This window comes from Chaetodon auriga, chromosome 20 (assembly GCF_051107435.1).
Source record: "Chaetodon auriga isolate fChaAug3 chromosome 20, fChaAug3.hap1, whole genome shotgun sequence".
NCBI classification, from domain to species: Eukaryota; Metazoa; Chordata; class Actinopteri; order Chaetodontiformes; family Chaetodontidae; genus Chaetodon; species Chaetodon auriga.
The window spans coordinates 5,507,559-5,524,119 of record NC_135093.1 but is presented as its reverse complement, the minus strand read 5'-3'; the positions used below and the strand labels follow the sequence as shown (position 1 = coordinate 5,524,119).

Genomic DNA, 16,561 nt, shown 5'->3' with positions numbered 1-16,561 from the left:
TCTCGCGGACGCGCACCCCCCTACGCCCACAGTATGACAATATAACAGCTCCGCATAGGTATGCACACCTGTTCCGCCACAGTGACTGTCCGTCACTTGTCCTGTGGAGTGTGTGTGTGTCCAGCTGCCCTCAAGAACTGCTCTGTTGTTCAATTTTGAGGTACTTGTACTTGAAGTACTTCAGTTTTATGCAACTTTAGTCTGTACTTCAACTCCAATAAATTTCATAAGGAGATATTGTCCTTTTTTCCACTGCATGTTATCAGTGATGGAGCATGTTTTCATATCCGCAACTTCAATAAAAGTGCAAATGCAACAGTGTAGAAATACACACTCACAAGTAAAATCCCTGCATTTAAAATCATACTGAAGGGAAAAGAGAGCATGAGCAGAAACTTATACTAAAGTATCAAAAGTAATCAGAAATGTGTATTAATTTGTTTAGACAAGGGTCCAAAGCCAGAAATATGGGGAACTCACTGCTGTAATTTTTGCATTCAGCAGCAGATTAAGAAGTGCAGTTTTCCCCCTGAAATGTAAAGAAGTGATGAAAAGTGCCTGAAATTTGTGCTTAAAACTTGAGTAAATGTACTTTCTACTGATGACAATTATTTTTTATTATCGATTACATTAATAATGTAAGTAAATCATGAAAGCTTGTCTGACCAAACAGCCAAAAACTCAAAGTTATTTAAAAGAGGCAAAATCTATCCTGTTAATTAACTAATCAGCTAATTGTTTGTTTAAGTAAACTGGTACACGGTGGAGTTAACATACGCTCCACCTCGACCACTCTGAAGTACCATCAGTGATTATGACAACTCTAACTTTTAAAGCACTTGAAGTCTTTTTTTTTGACAGTACTTCAACCCTTTTATCAAAGACTTAAAATGCAGGAGTATTTTTCTACATGTGAGTACTTCTCACACTGCTGCCTCTTCCACAACATGAAACTCTCCCCTCCTGTTCACACCCTCCACATTCATGACTTTTGTTGAGGATCCTGAAATAATAAGAAGGTGCGATGTGTGCGCTTGTTCCCTCTGGGTGGCTTCTGCTGCTCAAATGTTATTGCTGAAGGAACAGATAGGTGCTAGGGTCTAAACTTAACTTGCTGTAAATCACACATGTCCACACACACACACACACACACACACACACACACACACACACACACACACGCAGGCGACACAATATGTGTGCCCATGCATGCCTTGACTTATGCCTTTTGTCAGGCGCTGCTGGCCTCCCACCTGGTTTCTCTCCTCTGTCCACTGTTGTGCACCGAGTGTGTTTTCGCCTTGTAAGACTAAACTTATGATTGAGCCTGGGTGGGAAGCGGTGTGTGTGTGTGTGTGTGTGTGTGTGTGTGTGTGTGTGTGTCAGAGCAGCAGGAATTGTAATGGGGCAGCAGTGTTGGTAATGGCTGGTCAGCTGGTATGGCGAGTATTCAGGGCGGGGGCAGTGCATTGTCCTCTCATAGCTCCAACAATGCCCCTCTGAGCAGGCCACACATCTACCAGTCACGGGCCTCTCTCTGCCTCTGTCTCTGCTTTTCTTTCTGTCTGCCATATTTATTCAGGCCACAGTGAAGTGCAGAGTGAGATGTGATACATAGCGCTGTCCCTGACCTTTGCCTGAAACCTCAAGGTCATCCATTAAACCTCAGTTCATTTTAGAGCTGGTGTCACTCACGGTTTCACTGTAAAGATGTCACACCTCGCATGTTGATTATCACTTTAAATGATTAATTAATGCCTCAAAGGTTGCTTACATTCATTACTGCAGCTCCTTTATGCATAATTAACAGCTCACATCAATTAATTAGTCGCATTCTGCATGGCTGTTTTTTTTAATCTCCTATATGATCTACAATCATTCATCTGTTTATTGATTTAGTCCATTAGACAAAAAAACTACTCATAACAATCCTGATGACCGATTAATTAGTTAAATTATCGATTCAATAAAACTGCAAAAGCTCTCTGTTTCTCTCAGATGTGAGGATTTGTTGCTTTTCTCTGTTTTACATAAATGTTAATTGAATATTTTGGTGACGGTCACTGTCAGAGCTGCAGCCATTAGTCGGTTAATCTTTTAGTCGACGGACAAGAAATGATCAGCTAATCATTTCAATCTTTTATCAAAATCCTAATCATTTATTACTTGTTTTAGCTTCTTCAAATATAATGTAAATTAAATATTTTGGGGTTTGTACTGTTGGCAGTACAACAAGTGACCTGATGAACTTCTTCTTCGGCTCTGACGCTTGTGATGGTCATTTTTAGAGCTGCAAAAATGAGTTGAATTTTTGATAATGTGAATGACAGAAAATGAACCAGCAACAATTTTGATAACAGATTTAAATCACTTATCAAGCCAAAAAGGCACGCACTGGATCCAGCTTCTCAAATGTGAGGATGTTCTGCTTTTCTCTGTCTTATATCACTGCAAACCGAATATTTAACGGTTTTGAAGTATTGATCAGACAACAGAAGACATCTAAAGATGTTATCTTGGATTCTGGGAAACTGAAATTGATATTTTTAACTGTTTCCTGACACTTTATGGATCAAACAGCAAGTCATTGAATTGAGGAATTAACTGGCAGATAATAGTTTCAATAGTTTTCAGTAGTTTTAATAGTTTAATTAATAGTTTCAGACTTAAGTAATTTTTCACCCCTTTCTGATGTAGAAAAAACTAAGATCATAAACGATCAGCAGATTAATAAATAATTAAACGGTTAGCTGCAGATCTCATGCTAATATAATGTTAGCCAACTAAAATCATAGTAGTTAACAATGCATGCTGTAAGAATTATTCATTAATTTGGATGAGAACGTATTCAACAGGAGGATTTCACACAGAGAAAAATAACGAGTAAACCCTCTCATCTTCAGTGAGTTAGTTTGCCTTATTATGAATGAAGTATCTTTGGTTTTTGGTTAATTGGTTGCATCAAACAGCCAGCTGAAGGTGTCACCCTGAAGCTCTGGAAACACGTGAGGCTCATTTTTCACTCTTTTCTGACGTTTTACACTTCATCAGAGAAGTAATCAACAGGTCAATCGATGGTAAAGATAAGACTTTCTTGCAGCCAGGTCCAGGTCTCCTCGGACATCATCACACATGAAGAGGCCTGACTGCACTGTTTCATATGTTTCCTCCTCACAAGCATCAAGCTGAAATAGTAGATTTTCCTCAGCCTTAAGGGTTCCAGCAGTGGGGACGCCACCCCTGTGACACCACATCACTGATGGAAAGACACCCTCTTGTGGACTTTTAATGTAACTGAAACTTTTCATCAACGCCCAAAGCATTGATGGCATGCCAGCACATTTGTCAGAGACACAGAGGACGTTCGGGAGACGTTTGGAGTCCAAACAAACTGAAGAAGCAAAGCATTTAAAGCCGGCTGCAAGCAACGAGCAGAAACAGTGGGAGCGTCGGTGAAATCACACATTAGACTGTCATAGACAAGACAGCAGGAGACCGTTTCAGATTACTGTTGGGGATCTTTAATGGATCAGATTCACAGTCAGTGTGATTTTATTACCTTCAGTCACCAACAGAGAGCAGCAGAATGCAGACGGCACACACGGCAGCTTGTTTGAGGTTGTTACAGGACAGTTGATGGATGTTTCTCTGTGTGAGCAGCTACAGTGTGCTGGGATGAGTTTCTCTACAAATCCATCTATCAGTCAATCACAAGTAGCTCCGGCAGTAGCTGAGAAGCTGTTTTGTCATGCAATAAGAGCTCTTTGGATGTAAAAACAAGAGGAACTGTGACTACCAGCAGCCAAACTGACAGTGAAGTACATTTACTCAATTATTGTACATATAATCATAGTTACTTTATAGCTATTGTTCAGATTCACGTGCAAAACATCCGATTAGCTTATAACATATGACGCTTTGTTATAGAAGACTACTCAGCAGTATTTGATGCAGTAAAAATATAGCTCCACCTCTCACCTCTGTGGTACTTTAACATATATATTTTGATGCTAATACTTCTGTACTTTTCCGTGAGTGAAATATTGAGTGCAGGGCTTTTACTTGAAATGTTTACAAATGATTTGAACACTTCCTCGGATGCTGACTGAAACTGAGAGAAAGTAAAGAGAGAGAAAGTACACTTACTCAAGTACTGTACTTAAGTACTATTTTGAAGTATTTGCTCTTTACTCGAGTATTTCCATTTTATGCTTCTTTTACTGCACTAGATTTGTTTGATAACTTTATTCAGCAACTTTTCAGATTCAGTTTAACAAAGCAAAATACAACCAATGAATCAATTAAAATGTACTAGTATCAGTTAAGACAAAACTTTATTGATCCCAGCAGGAAATTCAAAGGTTACCCAGCAGATAAAGCTTATGAAGTAGGTGAAATTAACTCCACCTTTACCAGCAACAACATTAAAGTGAGGAACACATGCATGAATGATTAGAATCCAATAATATGATAGAGATTAAATGTGCCGTTCTGCATAATGACTACTTTCACTTTTTAAGCACATTTTAATGCTTGTACTTTTGTACTGTTACATAAGCAGATGATTTCAATACTTCTTCCACCACTGGCTGAAACTGCCAGTACGCATTCTGAGCTGATATGTAATGTCTTTGGGCCATATTTGACATTTTTTCCTCTAAAAATGCTTGTGGTTCCCTCAAATTGTGTAAAAGTTCAAGGATTCAAAAAGTCTCCACTGATGTTAAATTCATTTGTGCAAAGAGTCTTAAGGTACTCAGGTATCCAATGGTGGAAGTACAAAGTACATTTACTCAAGTACTTAAGTACAATTTTGAAGTACTTGTACTTTACTTGTTATTTCCATTTTATGCCACTTTATACACTTTCTACTTCAGAGGGAAATATTGTACTTTTTATTTGATAACTATCGACAGATTGAAAATGTAAGTCAAGAGCCATTCTGCTACATATTGAGTACTTTTCCTTTTGATACTTTAAGTATATTTTATATCTTGTATATTGTGAGATTTTTAGTGTAGGACTATTACTTGTGATGAATGTACTGGATTGCATCTTTCACCACTTTTGTACACTATTTTTTTTCTTTTTTAAGGAAAATCTCTACTGTGATTACTTGTTTTACTTCAGCCTGTTTTTTGTGTTTCATCTCACTCAGAGCATTACTTTCTCTTGTTTGTCTTTCTGTCTCTGTGTCTCCGACTCTGTGACGTGACTCGTGCGGTAGGACATCACCTGCTCACCTGCTCACCTGGCTGAGGGGCTCATGCTAATCTAAAGCCGATTACGCTTCTTATCTACTCAGCGCTGGTTATGTGCTTTGGTCCAACAAAAATATCGCGCAGAGTTGGCCTCCACTGTTCCTGCTGACTCTTCACGGCCCCCCCTCCCCCATCTGCTCGAACTGAGTCACACTGGCTTTGATATCATGGCTCCTCATTGCTCATGTCTGGGGTTGGAAGAATATGTTGATCTCTGTTCAGATGTGTTTTATAGTGGATTGTGACAATACCTTTTTATCAATATGTGGGCTGAAGGGATCAGCGGATTTTTTGCTCACGTCCTGTAAAGTCAAAGCTTCTACAGCTGAATTAAGGCACCAACAATGTACATTAATAAAATCAATAAAAATGCACCTCCAGAGACACTTTTACCTGGAAAAGCCACTTGCAAATGCATGTGTGTGCACTAGTTTTGTTTGTGAATGCATCCAGTGCATAACCCCTCACCCTCACATCACACACACAAACTCATGTCCTTGCACTGGACATGTGAAGAGTCATCCCATGGCCATGTGAAAGCAGTAATGCCATAATTGCCCTTATCCTATTGACTTAATCAGGAACCCTGCGGCACTCACAGCGTGCCTCGCCTCTTGATCTCAGGTTTGTGTGACTTAAGGTCGAGACAGCACAACGTCCTCACTTCACTCTCGAATCACGTCTCTAAAATCCTTTATTCGTGATACAATCAGCATAATCTCTTCTTCTACACAGACACACGAAGCCAAAACGGAAAAGAAAAATCATATGGAAAAACAAACTTTACTTGGATTTAAATAAAAGATTTAGCTTAATTACATTATGTTTTAAAAAAGATATTTTTTTCATCATTTCTACACTATGTACAAAGACAGCAACCCAGTTGTTAGAATATACATACATATGTGTCAATATACAGATACTGAATGCACAAGGGAAACATCGTAGATCTGAGATTACAGTACAGGGGTCGGGAGCCAAGATTTAGCTGCCAATTTCAGTCGTCCTCCACAGGTTTTGGAGTTGGCCCTGCCTCTCACCAGGGCTCACATCCCAGTTCCCATGCCTCACTCTTCCATCACGTGCTGCAACATTCATGCATAATTCATACCGATTCATTCAATTCATAATTTTACTCCATCTCAGGAGCTTTTCCAGTCTTCATTGTGGACAAAAATGGACTGGAATATAAAAAGAGCTGAGTGGGGGGTTTCATTAGTTTGATTTGTCTATATACAGAGTGAGCTAAAAGCCAAAGCACTATAGACAGGTTCACGAAAATGAAACATGGGCTGGAAATATTTTCAATCTGCACCTCCGTGAGAGGGGGGGTTGCATGGCAACCACCATCCCCGTCAAACTATCCCACAACAATACAAAGAAAAAAAAATACATATTTACTTGTGATTGCAAAGCTTCTGACAATTATCAATACATATCACAATTACTTGACCTGATTTTTTTTTGGAAATAGCACAGATCCAAACCCGCAGAGTGTCGGCAACCAAAACAGTAAATCTCTTTAAAAGTATGCTCTGAAGCAAAGTTGGATCCTGAGATGGATTTGTTTGGTTGGGGAAAACCAACACGAAAAACCGAAACATAACTCATCCTACTTGTTATCTGTCTCTATGTGTGGATATGCAGTTTCTGATTATCAATGCAGGGAGTCCATTTAGAAGGAGTCCAATGCCAAATATGTGTGTGTAGGTGGTGTCTAAATGTTGGTAGAAAAATGTAGTAATCTCACACGTCCCCCTCTTCTCCTCTTCAGGTGGGAGTGGTGTCAGTTTTTGCGGGAGGGGTTCGCTCAGCTCACCGTGGCAACCGCTGCCTCACCCCCCTCCTCCACCTTGCTGCCTTTGCCCATGGCTTTCATTTTGGCCATGATGTCGGTGAACGTCTCCTTCACCGTCTTCTCCAGGATCCAGCCCTCGCTCTCGCTCTCTGGGTCGTCCGGGTTAGCCAGAGTGGACAGGGAGCTGTCGACATACTGCAGGCCGATGGTCACCGCCACCTGCAGGAACACATAGATAAACCTGAACCTTGACCTCACACGTACCACAGTATTATTATCTGATGAGCAGGGGGGATCACTGAAAACCTAATTTAATAATGAGATGGAAGTACTTCAGATAGGAATAAATACAAGCTAGTTTCTGGTTTGTTAGCTAACTTTAATGCTGTTAGCTTGCCGGCTAAAATGCATCAGTAGTCGAAAAATAAAATGCGAGTAATAAATAAAAATGAGAGTGAAACAAATAAAGTTTTAATTTACTTTATCCACTGAATGGTGGAAAAGGGAAAAAAACAGTTTAGCTAGCTTTGATTTTGGTAGCTTGCTTGCTAAAATGCTTTATCAGTTGAAAAATGAAATTAACTAGTAAATGACAAAAGAAAGAGTGAAATCAATAAAGTTTTCATTTATTTTAGCAACTGAATGGTGCTAAAATCGTTAGTGATGTTAAGAAGTAGTTTAAGACTCTAAATGCCAATTTCAGATCAGATTGAGAGCTCAGGTTCCAGGAAGTGGGCTTGTACCTGACACCTCGTCGAGATTAACCCATTACTCCATCTCTGAACCCACTATCTGTGTCAGCACAGAGACGCTTGCATAACTACTCTTAAACCTGGGACCTCCCACCGCGCGTCTGATCAGCTTCAAGAGTGTCGCCTAAATCCACAAATCCATGTTTTTAGAGCAAGGGTTCGTCTGCTGGATTTCTGGGACAGAGGTGTTATCTACATGGTTATTTACTGTCTGCTATCGCTGACTTCAAGGGTTTATCTGTACATGTTTATCACTGCAGTTCTGTGTAATGGGGAGCAGATTCTTGGGCCTTAATAACAACAACAGCAGATGTTGACAGTGGGGGTTCAGGAGAGAGTTGAAGAGAGGTGAGATGCCATTTGGCTGCTATAGGATTACGACCATTTTGGTAGAGAGTAGCATGTGAGATATTGCAGGTAAGCTGCATGTAGGTACATGCCAAAGGGTGCAGGGTAACGTGACTGTCGGGCAGGAGGAATGACATTTAGGTAAAGAGGATAGAGTTGTTTTGGAAGGAGATCCAGCGGATAGCACAGGCGGAAGCGCCAACTGGGTCAAGGCTTTTCATGTTTATACACAGGCTCTTCACCTCACCTGACCCCAGAAAAAAATCACTGAGCCCTCCCTGAATTTATTGGAAAATAGCTGAACAAGTTAGTGAATCACCAAAAACCCCATCCCCTCAAAAATGTGTTTTTCTTGTTGTTAACTTTGGTGTTTGCGCTTCACTGTGCAGAGTTTGACATGACAAGATTGTTTTCACATTAATCTGGTGAAAAGGGAACTTTTCTCTGAATTTGAATCCCAGTTCAAGGCGCAATAATTTTGTGCCCACAATCAGTTTGGATGCCAATCATGGTCCAATATGTAACTTTAGCAAGAATGATGAGGAAACCTGAACCCTTCAGCACATATGCACTGATAATTGGCTTCTCAGTGAAGTATCCAGCATGTATGTGTCCAACAGTTAAACTTTTGAAACGAAAAAATGTTCGCACAATTATCAAAGCAGAGTATTTCTATGTGTCTCACATGTAGTTAGCATGAGAGATAGTCTAAGACAAGCTCAGTTAACAGGACAATTGCCAAACCAACCAGTCAGTTGCACTCATTATTGCCCCTTGTGGCTGTTGGGGGAAATACACCCACTGCAACTGCACCACAATGACGAATTTGGAGATTTTGCTTTATCACAAGTGTTTTCAAACAATATTGTTTTGATTTGACAAGAGGAAAGTCTCAGAGGAAGACTTAGTACTTGGTTGGTAAACATAGAAAAACGGTCACATGTGCATGGATATTTGCGTGTTTGTGTGGATGCATCCCTGGCCCTGACCTCAAGCATAGTGACCAGCACCACCAGGGCTCCAATGGTGTTCATCATGCCTCCATAGTAGGACAGCAGGGCTTCGCGGCAGCCGCGCTTCCACACGTTGAGCTCCTCTGTGTAGTGGTCGTAGCTGTAGTGGGCAGAGTTGTTGGTCATCTGGAGCTGGATGCAGGGTCTGGGGGAGCTGGGGTTACAGCAGCTGAATGGGACTCCATCCATCAGATACTGGCCATCCACGTTGCTCCCAATGCGGCTAAGAGGATGAGGCAAAGTGTTGTGTTAGTGTCACATCATGATGTGTTGGAGGTGAAAGGTGAGATTAAAGGTCAGTAATTTGCTGTACTACATTTGCAGTGTGTGGGCTAAAATTAGCTGTCAGACTTGTCTTTTACCAAATCCACAAAGAGATATTTGTTGTTGCAGAATATTTTATCTGTTCAGTTGCTGAATACAATGAAATTGAATGAAATTCGGCTAATAAAAGAAGGTTTTTGAGGCCATAGTTAGTGGTAGTTAGTATATAATGTTATTCACTCCAATACAACACCACACCTTCCTGCCCCAACAATGGAAGCATTGATTCAACATGTCTCTAATTTTTTTTATGCTGTTGTATTCATGAACAGTAGATCTTGAACAACATTGTCACTGGTGTGCAATCATCTGTCATGATCGACTTATCATGAACTCTAAATGACTGCACAGATAACATCTCACCTGTCGATAACATGTGGAAATTCACTAAGAGGACTTGACCCAAATCTTTTTGTAAGTCTTTAAGTGTAAATAAAGGTTTTATGTTGATTAACATGAAAATGTGTGTCAGTATTCAACTATGACTGACAGTAGTAGGCCAATGGAAAGACGCGTACAACTGGATCACTAAGACCTTAGAAGGTCAGAAATGGCTCATTTCTTCAAACATCAACATCTGATAAAAAAAACCAAAATAATGTCCCAGATAACACTTTGGTCAATACAACAGAACATACAGGAAATATGTGACTTTACACGAAAGTTCTGAATCCTAATCATCAGGATATTTTAAGTAAGGATTTGAAATACTTTGTTGAAGGAGTGTGAATCTTTGAAACTTTAGAGGCCTTTCCATAACTACTGTCCTTGGCTTGTACTGGCATCACATGAGTTTCAATCACCTCTGTATGTTGATGTCTATGTTTATGCTGAATTTAAAATCCCACCTAAAAACTTTTTTATAGGGAAGTGCTGTCCCTGGAGTGTTGCCAGGGCCTCTGCTGATTGGACAGGACACTGATTCTTGAAGGACATGGACACTGTAATCCTTGAGATTAAACACTAATTATGCGCCAACAGTCAAAACTACCCTCTTCACAACTGTCCTCACAGCTGCTATTTGTTGTCCAGAGTCATTGGAGATATAAACAAGTTTTCACAAAGAGACCACATCACTGGACTGGAACAATGCACTCTTAATCCCACTCGTACCTTTTTGACCTCAAGTATCTTTTTCTGTACCTAATCACCCAAATCCGCCCTCCCAACTTTATCCATAAAACTGCCTAGTAACCTCCCCACCTCCCCCGCCCTTGCAGCCCCCAATGCCACGTCCCCACTGCCACCTATAGCTGTCACCATTTCTGTGATGGTAATCCTTGGTGGATGAAAGTGAATAATACACCTGCTCTGACCTACCTTCAAATCCACTTAGACTGAACTCTAACTTTGCATAGACGACCCCTAAAGTAGCCCTCCACCTTGTTACAATCAGGTTCAATGATCTCTGTCAATCAAAATCAGTCCACTGTCACATCCCACAGTAGCAATCTCCAACTTTTAGTGGTTATCATGAGGGATTTAGTTTTAACCCTTGTCACTTACTCTTTGACTTCCTTTGAGCTGAAGTCCAGGTAGCGGTTGCTAACCCACTGAATCTCAAACCAATCTCTGAAGTTGTCATTTCCACAGCAACGAAACTCCATCTGCATCAGGTCCAGGGTCCTCTTCATGTAGCAGCGTCCCGGTGTGTCCGTGTCCTTGTAGAACTTCATGCCGTTCCTCAGGCCCTCGGCCAGCGTGAACTGCAGGGGGATCCTCATCAAGAAACAAAGTAAGGCGGTAACCAGCAGCAGGATGTTGAACCCCACGCAGAACATCAAGAAGGTCTTCAACATGGGCTTCCACTTTACAAACTTGGTAGGGTCCAGTGAGTCGTAGCAGACTTTGCCTCCGAAGGCATTGATGCCGCAAGCTATTAGACCCATAAATATAAGCAGGTTGGGTAAGAAGTGGCTCTCGTTGTTGTCCATAAGTTCTGAGCGCTTTCGCAGCTCGATCTTAAAGAACAGGCCCATGCTGAAGACCAGCACACCGGCCATTACAGCGAACCAGTACATGAACCAGACCGTCTGAGCGAGCTTCACTCGCTTCTTCAGATCAAACTTGACCAACATCAAAGCCATTGTTCAACCTGTGATGTGCCCTTGGCTGTGAAGAAAAGAGTCAAATGATAATGTAGAGCAGCAGGAGTGTCAAATGTCCAGACACCCCCCAAGTTCAGATATTCTTGAATGTGCCAACCTGCAGTTCCTGTTTCCCTGTCTCTTTGCTATCAGGGTCTCCTCTGGCTGGTCCAACGGGACAGGAGAGTCAGCTCAGCCTGTAATCCATCCCACAACAGAGGAGCAGAGATGAAGAACCCAGGAGGACCCGGGAGAAGCACAGGAGTGTTATTCCTCCAGAGCTATCGCCTCTCCCATGGTGACAGAAATTTAAACTTTCAGAAAGTTTTATTTCCCCAAACTTTTACAGCTTTTTCCTCTCTAACACACAGCTGAAGCTAATTGTGGTGTTCCGTTCTCCTGGAGAGGTGGAGGATTGCCGAGGATCCTCATGATTAAACTCAAAGTTGCAGTACGTCATGCTAAGTCCCTGTAAGCAGCCTGATCCAATTTGCAGAAATCCCTCTACACAAGATGAGCCTGATCGTAAGCCACTGCCAGGGGCCATAATTGGTTTGAGCGCTCACGTGGTCATGGTCGCCTTGATCGAACACACCAGGAGCTGTAATGGCATCAGCTGAAGGCTGACAAAGACCACGGACATGAAAGTGGAGCTAATAACAAAGCGTAGCCATTCACAGGTAGGGGCCCGAGAGTTCAACACAAACAGGATGTCTTCACAGTGGAACAAATAGGCTGTGGTACTCAAGCCTCAATAACCCACTCACACAAACAAAGAGCTTTCAGGCTCACATATTAGCCCCTCTACTACGACTGAATACGTGGTTCATTCATGTATAACTGCACAAAAAGCACAAACCTGAGACAAACTGGATGGTAGAACATATGGTCACACAATAAACAGTAAACATAGACAGTAGATATAAAACCTCATCGTGCAAGCTAATAAATGCCTTAAGTGCTCTCAATGATCTTATTGTCTTATTGTCACGTACTGTGTCTGGCACAAACATGAGCCAGATACTGACCACAGCCAGGCTTTTCCCTGAATGACTTCCATTCTGACTCCTTCAAGATTCCCCGTGACTGAACATGAGAGCTGCAGTGCAGTTGCTTAATGCAACACCTCAGCTGAATGGTTGCTGTTCCAGCTGTTTGGAGGATTGAATGCACAGCTTCTTTATGCATCATTCATAACACCTTTCATCCACTTTTTAGAACTGCATTTATGTGTTTTTAAATTAATGTTGTTTGTTGATGTCTGTCCACATTTGCTTTAGTTCTGTGTGGTGAAGACAATTTTCTTTGTGGACCACAAAGTTCCCTTCCATCAAATGAACTAGAGACAGATACCTAGAGATAGCCTAAATTAAGAAATTGCCTCTGTATTTCACAGACTACATTGCCTACAAAGAGTGTAAAACCAAGCCTTTTTTTTCTTAACACTACATAAAAATGTCAAATGACACTCCGCTTTTTTACAACCACACTGTGTCTCTGTTACTGCGTTGTCTTATCGTTTCTTAATGTTTCTTAATGCTTCATCTTGTGTCAGTCTATTTTCGTCTGTCATCCTTGAAGGACAAAAACCTTTAATTTTTCATGAAATGACTTGACAAACCCTTCCAATATTTTTCTCTCAGATAAAGGTAACACTTCAACTGAAATCCCAACTTTTTTAAGTGTTAATTTACAGTATTTATCAACAATTATAATTTCTCCCGAGGACACATTTTATATTATTACAGCTGTTATAATGTGCTACTAACCATTTATTAAAGGTTTATATACTGTTTAAAAATGCTTAATAGGGAGAGTTTAAGTGTTGCCAAGTTAACCAGCTTTGTAAAGAAGAATTTAAATGTACATTTACATTGTTTCTCCTGTTGGTTGAATTTTGTTGTACACATGAAAGTCTGATTCATGTGAAATTATGTGAAAGGGTTGTTTATTTACAAATCGTCATCATCAGTAAAAAATACAAAGGCTTCATGTTGTTGAGCAGGAATTGTCTCTTTATTTGTGCAGATTAGATTTTCTTCTTTTAAAAGTGCTTTACAACACTTAGTTTCATTAATAACCATCCAGGTGTTCAGGTAAAAACATTTTACATCAGATAAACAAGCCTCACTTGATAACTCCTCCAATCTGAGTACACGTTCTGATGATACAGCAAGATCAGTGAACATAGATATTTTAGTGAATTTTTCCAAAATGGCTTTGCAGAATAGTTTTGCTCTGAATGGCATCAATTCCCAACTTAAAAAAATCTGTTCCAACCAGAACTAAATTACTTTTTTGACATGTAAATTCTGCCTATGGTGAAATTTGTAAGAGTCAACCAGCAGGAGGTGAACAGTTTCTAAAAGATGGAGTACCCAAAAATAGGGCCTGGCCAATAATACTGGGCTATGGAAACTTGAAGTCATCTAATTTTTTAAGCAAAGGTAAGAACCAATCCCTTGTTTCAGGTGTTCAATTGCGGGCATTTAATACTTTCTTTTGTCTTATGTGACAGTAATCATGTCGGTTTTAGACTGTTGGTCAGATGAAACAAACAACCTGAAGATGTAACCCAGGGCTGACTGACAGTTTTCGCGATTCACATTTTAAAGATGTTTGACTGAGAAATTAAACAGAAAATTAATCAAAATTGGAAATTTAAAAAGAAAAAAAAAGCTCGGTTGCCAATTTATTAGGTACAGCTAGCTAAAACTAATGCAGTCCTGCAATAAATCTTACACTCATGAAGGTTATGATGCAAACTTTATGAACAATTTGGAGGCTGCGTTTTGGAGTGCTGTTGAACTGTATTTCATTATATAGAGACGTGTTTCTGTTATTTAGCCTGCCCTCATTTATGTAAATGGGGTGGAAAATGATTGAAACTGAGTGTATGTATCAGCCAGTATGTATTTGGACTTAAAACATTTCATATGGTGGTTTGATTATCATGACACTTGGGCAAATACAGGTTTTAATGACGAAATTTCAGGGGTCCCAAGTGGTTTTCCTGTCTTCTTCTGGAATGACAGTCCAGTTAGGGGAAGGTGTTCCTGTGGTGAGCCAGTTGAAGTCATCCACCTGGCTCCAGTTGTTCCGGTCCCGGTCTAGGCCGGACACAGTGAAGTCCTCCTCCAGGGTGGGATAAGACCAGGAGAATGGGGCGAAGCTCACTCCACGACAGTCCTCTATGATGGCTCGGCTGGTGACGTGCAAATACACCTGTGTGTCCGTGGTGTTGTGGGTGCGCAGCTGTTGACAAGGGAGGGCCAGAGTGCTGTTTCTACACTGATCAACGAATACTGAACTAGACACGGGCCCACACAGGATCTCACAGCTGTCGATATGTTTCATGTGCAGCGTGCTGGGGGAACCCAACAGACGGACCTTGCAGTTAGTCAGGTGAGTCAACAGCACATCCTGTCTCTGGATCTCCTCCGCTGTCTTTGTCAAATACATGTTGTCCATGTTGGAGAAGCCACACTGAGCCGCAGCTCCATCCACCTCCGTACCTCCAGCATCGGCAGGTGGGCCACCAACAGGTGAAGGTGTGTCTGACACAGGTGCAGAGACTTTATCTGTTGCTTTAGTGCGAGCTCGAAAGGCAAACTTCTTCTTGGGCAGACCCTCCTCTCTGGTCTCAGCAAGGGAGGTTTGGAGTTTGAGGAGCGCAGCCTGGGCTTGTCTCACGTCGTACTGCGTTAGAAACAACAAGCTGTCATTGAGAAACTTCTGCAGCTGTAACGTTTGGGCCGTCGCCTCCTCTAGCTTCTGGGTCACCACAGCCCGGTCAGCACCGGGGCAGCCGGACAGCAGCTCCTCGATGGACGCCCGCTCTTTGTTGAAAGTGCTGAAGAAATACTCGCCCTTCTCCTCCGCGACAGACTGGCTCTCTTTCGCCTCCTTCCTACGCTCGGCATCCTCTATCCTCGCCTGGTGCCGTCTCTGTAGTCGCTCTTGGATCTTGGCGGCACCGCTTTCGCCGGCAAACCCAGTTTCCTGGCTAACTTCAGCTGCTGAATCCATGTTTTAGCCCTGTCAGATGTTGCGGATGTAGTAACGGCACAACTTCTTCTTCGTGATTATTAGGAGTCTCAGTTGCAGGTGCATACCGCCACCTACTGTTCCGGAGGGTGACAGTCTTGACACTGGTTATAAAAAATCAATACAAACCTACTATCTATTTCGTTTTTTGGTAACCCACCAAAGGGAAATGCTAAATAAAAAAATATATCTAGTAGTTTTAAAGCGTCTGTCTGAACTTCTTTGAGTGAATTTATATTTTACTTAATTTTATTTTATTTGTATGATACAATACAATACAATACAATTAATGTATGATCAAGAGTTGACTATGCATGTGATTAAATCTGTTTAGTGTATGAAAGCCAAGATTTGGAACAGCTTAGATGATGTCACATGGACAGAGTAGAGATGAGTGAATGTATTTACTATAATAAATTTGGCATATGTAATATTTGTATTTTATGTAATACCTAAGATAAGTGGACATGACACAGCTTCTATACTTTAGTAGCATAAGCACAGCCGTCTTTGCTGGTATAATCATTTTATTTATTATTCAATCTTATGCATAAGAGCCGTTTTGTGTTATGCGCGATTTTTCAGTTTTTGCTGTTGCTTTCATTGTTTTGTGCCTATGTGACAAGTTTGTTATGGGTATTTTGTATACAGTGGACACCAAATGAATCAAAATCAACTCATTTTTAACCCCTTCTCCGTAAGAGAGCAAATTAATGTCCATTGATCCTTGATATCACCTTTTAAAGCTCTATGTCTTAAAAATATTTGCTAAAATCTCCCTTTTTTATTCATTAGAGTATTATATAATACCAAATTAAAAAAACAGTATCAGTGGGATACAACAAATTTGACAAACTGAGGACTGTATTAATTTAAACTTTTGATTATTAAACGAGTATATAATTAGTGGATTAGTAGATGACCAGGCAGC

The 16,561-nt window shown here is 40.9% G+C and overlaps 2 protein-coding genes across 2 annotated transcripts; both read right to left on the bottom strand.

Annotated features, from left to right (window-relative positions):
- Positions 1-5,937: 5,937 nt before the first annotated feature.
- prph2a (peripherin 2a (retinal degeneration, slow)) lies at positions 5,938-12,001 on the bottom strand. The gene is made up of 4 exons (XM_076759011.1): positions 11,702-12,001; positions 11,003-11,608; positions 9,149-9,395; positions 5,938-7,278 (listed from the first exon to the last, which is right to left on the bottom strand). Exons 2-4 carry the CDS (start codon positions 11,581-11,583, stop codon positions 7,072-7,074), a joined length of 1,035 nt encoding a protein of 344 aa, XP_076615126.1. The 5' UTR covers positions 11,584-11,608; positions 11,702-12,001; the 3' UTR covers positions 5,938-7,071.
- Positions 12,002-13,588: 1,587 nt separating this feature from the next.
- Positions 13,589-15,635, bottom strand: tbcc (tubulin folding cofactor C). The gene has a single exon (XM_076759271.1). The coding sequence runs from the start codon at positions 15,610-15,612 to the stop codon at positions 14,575-14,577; it is 1,038 nt and encodes a 345-aa protein (XP_076615386.1). The 5' UTR covers positions 15,613-15,635; the 3' UTR covers positions 13,589-14,574.
- Positions 15,636-16,561: the final 926 nt, after the last annotated feature.

Coding starts and splice junctions, on each gene's coding strand:
- tbcc (XM_076759271.1), bottom strand. CDS start 15,612: ATGGATTCAGCAGCTGAAGTTAGCCAGGAAACTGGGTTTGCCGGCGAA.
- prph2a (XM_076759011.1), bottom strand. CDS start 11,583: ATGGCTTTGATGTTGGTCAAGTTTGATCTGAAGAAGCGAGTGAAGCTC. Junction 9,396..11,002: donor AGCTCAAAGGAAGTCAAAGA/GTAAGTGACAAG, acceptor TCATCCTCTTAG/CCGCATTGGGAGCAACGTGG. Junction 7,279..9,148: donor TGCTGGTCACTATGCTTGAG/GTCAGGGCCAGG, acceptor GTGTTCCTGCAG/GTGGCGGTGACCATCGGCCT.